Source organism: Lipomyces chichibuensis (genome assembly GCF_038497645.1).
Source record: "Lipomyces chichibuensis strain CBS 12929 unplaced genomic scaffold V1513scaffold_138, whole genome shotgun sequence".
Taxonomy (NCBI): domain Eukaryota; kingdom Fungi; phylum Ascomycota; class Lipomycetes; order Lipomycetales; family Lipomycetaceae; genus Lipomyces; species Lipomyces chichibuensis.
The window spans coordinates 132-3,847 of NW_027117590.1; the positions used below are offsets into that span (position 1 = coordinate 132).

Consider the following 3,716-nt stretch of genomic DNA (forward strand, 5'->3'; position numbering starts at 1 on the left):
GTGAGATCCTGTAGGCCTGGGTTTTATCAAGTTAAGCGGTTCTCTAGATTCCTCTACACCTGGGCATGGTTTCTCTTCCTACATGAATATTTAAACAACGTGACCCATCGAGCACCCTTATTTCCGCCTCGTGCACACAGACCGGCAGAGAGCGAATGATATGCGGGACGAGAGCCTCTTTGTTGCAACATCGACCTAGCGAATACTTGGACAAGGAAACCTGAAGAAGAAAGTGTGTTGTTAACATGGTGGTAGTTTGAGCAATGAAGGCTTGGACAAGGCAGGGGATTGCTGGGAATCTGCAGTGACTCTAAATCTTCTCAAGTCCTGCTGTTCGATATTTTTAGATCTAAAATTACAAAGAAGAACTTCACAAGTAACACCGAACTCAATAATCGCGTGGTCTATAGATTATTTTTAGAAAAACCCTTGTGTAGATCCTCGATGTTGGCCTGTCCTTGTCATAGACTCCGCTGGGCCCAGGTCTGTGTATCCTCCGTATAAGTCCTTGTTGATGTTTGTAATGAATGATTGCGGATAATGCGACTATATAATTGCTAGGCCATACCTCATACTTCAGTTACGGTTGTCAGGCGGCAACACTCGTCTCTGGTGAAGAAATCATAGACCGGAGAGCGATCCTTGCTGTACAGGGACGGAAATCTCGGACTAACCTCAAGGAAAAGACACGTCGGCTACGAAAGATATGTCTGGCCAAAAACATATAGACTCTGCAAGTAAAGACTTCGAGTCACGCGCGCAAAATTAAGTAAAAATTCACGTCTTCTCATATCTTCTCAACTTGTTGCTGCCCTGGACTTCAACCTATCAATAGCCTTTGCAGAGGTATCATCGACGATCACCAGGTATCGTGAGAGATCTCACAGGTATTCCATTTTGACATAGTTTCTCCGCCTGTCGACCTTGATCGGCCGATATAGATCAATCTTATATCAAGCAAACACAGATATGGGAACTTCGCCTTAGTCGCTCATGGACGGGGAGCCGCGTTCTCATGTTACACGTTCAGAAACAAAGTAATAAATTTAATAAGTTATGTAAAAACATCGAATAAAATCAGCTCAAAAATCAATGACACTTGCAGGTATCTTTGGTCTGATGGCCTCACGATCTTCAAGAATCACCGCACTCATACCAGTCATGAGATGCATATTAATATGACAATGGAACATCCATGCCCCCGCATTGTCCGCAATATACCTAAACACGACATGCCCCCTCGGCGCGACAGGATACCCATCACGGTAAGGCGGATTGTTGAGATTAATTGTGGAAGAGCCATTTGCAATAGCTTCTTCAACAGTGGAGTATCCAAAATTTTCACGACTGCTCTCGCTAACCACCCAGAAAGTGTGCCCATGAAGATGCATAGGGTGAAGTATTACACGGTCAGTGTTGTCAATGATCAGGTCGACAATGTCACCAGTTTTAATACCAATATCCAGAGTAGTAGGATGGTTCACGTCATCAGCCCACAGCAATGGAGTCATATACTCCATTTCAATTGGCATTAGAGCACCGCCATCCATCAGGCTAAACGAGACCACAGCCGTCCGATTGAGAGTGAAGTGAATTGCATGCTGAGCCGGCCCTTGGGGCGGCTTAACACTCTCCTCGAATGGAGCAGCTGCCGTCTCATTGAACGTTTGCGTACTATCGGGGTCATATAGATTGCCTCCTATGTCCTGGTAAACGTCTGACGTAACCGGATAATCCACTGGCTGAGAAGCTGTAGGTGCATTGTATGACAGCCAGGCTATTTGTTCGGTAACCTGAGCGACCTCTGAACATGCAAAGCGAATAGCGAAGTTGCCACTATCCTTCACTGTAGGTACTGCAATCATATAACGGCTACTCAGCCCTACATACAATTGCTTTACTTTCTGAGGCTGAATAAAAGTGCCGTCGACTTGCAAGACCCACATATCATGTCCATCGATAGATAAATACGATGCGAATGCGCCTGCCATGCTAATCACATTGAACATCATCCAGTCAGTGCCATTGATATAGAATATCTCTCTATCGGTGTTTGTAGCCTGGCAAGATGCAGAATATCCCGGCGCTTCAAGTGCCACATTGTCGATACCAGGGTAACCGTTAACAGCACTAATATCAAGACATCCGAGAGAATCAAAAGAAGTCCGTATACCAGTAGCGTTCTGGAAAATCTCAAGCCGTCCAGCACCTGCTGCAGTAATCGCCTCGTTCGTAGGACAGGTCAAACGTCCTTTACCATTGATCAGAAATCCAAGGATGCATGTTGGATCAATCCCGTACGTGATCTCCCTGTAGTAGATTGCGTCGGACGTGAGCTTAGTCCAGTCCATTATATAAAGAGGCGTAGGATTGTTTTCCAGCGCGCGAAGAATTGAAGTGGCAGTTGCGTTTCCTTCAGTAACCAAGTCGTAGGGACGGGGTCTGTCGTTTGCGGGTCTAATGTACACTGGTCCTCTGATACCGTCCTGATAGTACGATCTCACGTGGGCATGGTACCAGTAAGAACCATACTGACCTGCTGTCGTGAAATTGTAGACAAATGACTCTCCAGGAAAAATGGGCCGTTGCGAGACGCCTGGGGCACCGTCCATCCATGGAGTGCCAAGCTGGTGGATACCATGGAAGTGAATAGTCATAGGCACCTGTAAGTTGTTGTATACAGTTGCAGAGATCGTGTCTCCTTCGTCTGCTTCAATAAGAGGTCCTGGATGTTGACCGTTGACAAGAAACGTCTCCCGGTAAAAGCCATTTGGCGCAAGGTATGAAGCTGTAAGGTTCAGACTATACTCACGAACGACAGCCGCGAAGGCTGGCACAGCCAGTAAACTTAGCAATGTCGTAATACACTTGATCATAGGAATAGGTACGGAATGAGCTCTGGAGTCTCTTGTTCCTTGGGAACCGGGGAAATGACTGGCCTTATATGCTCCGTTTGAGTATACATTCGCTCTCTCTTTGTCATCGCCATTAGCTCTGTCTTTGTCGTCGTCATTAGCTCTGTCTTTGTCGAACGCCATTAGCTCTGTCTTTGTGTCGTCATTGGCTCTGTCTTTGTGTCGTCATTGGCTCTGTCTTTGTCGTCGTCATTAACTCTGTCTTTGTCGACGCCATTAGCTGTGTCCATTCAGCACCATTAGCTGTGTCCTTGTCGCCATAGCCCTGTCCATTTCGGCACCATTTACTTTATCCTTGTTGAAGCGAATAGCTCTGTCTTTATGGTGGCCATAGTTCATCGTCACCAGTAGCTCTGCCCTTGTCCATTAGTTCAATAGAGTAGAGGGTTACAGCCGCGCGTATGCCCGATAATTCAAATTGTAACGCCAGCAAAAGAGGTCATCAAAGGGCAAACGGTTGTCGAATGCAAAATTAAACCCTAACCCTAGAAATAAAACCCCTTGTTTTTTAAGAAAAGAGCAAATGTCATTTGCCCGAAAACCCTTACCCTTCGTACCGAGACCTTATCGTCGTACCTCGATCGGTAAACTTCGGCACTAATCTACATTGGTTAAACTTATTGATCTCTCTCCAGAGCATCTAGGGACGATTCGAATGTGGCCAAAGACGAACTTATTTAGCAAGTTACATAATGCACACCATGTTTAGGGATCGGCACGGATAAGATTTTTCGTTATCCATATCCGTATCCGTGTCCAGGTAACATATAGTTATCCGTATCCGTATCCGTAGCCAGGAGA

General features: G+C 45.9%; 1 protein-coding gene across 1 annotated transcript; it reads right to left on the reverse strand.

Annotated features, from left to right (window-relative positions):
- Nucleotides 1-976: 976 nt before the first annotated feature.
- On the reverse strand, nt 977-3,334 carry V1513DRAFT_455701 (multicopper oxidase-domain-containing protein). The gene has a single exon (XM_066899524.1). It carries the CDS (start codon nt 3,036-3,038, stop codon nt 1,083-1,085), a length of 1,956 nt encoding a protein of 651 aa, XP_066750232.1. The 5' UTR covers nt 3,039-3,334; the 3' UTR covers nt 977-1,082.
- Nucleotides 3,335-3,716: the final 382 nt, after the last annotated feature.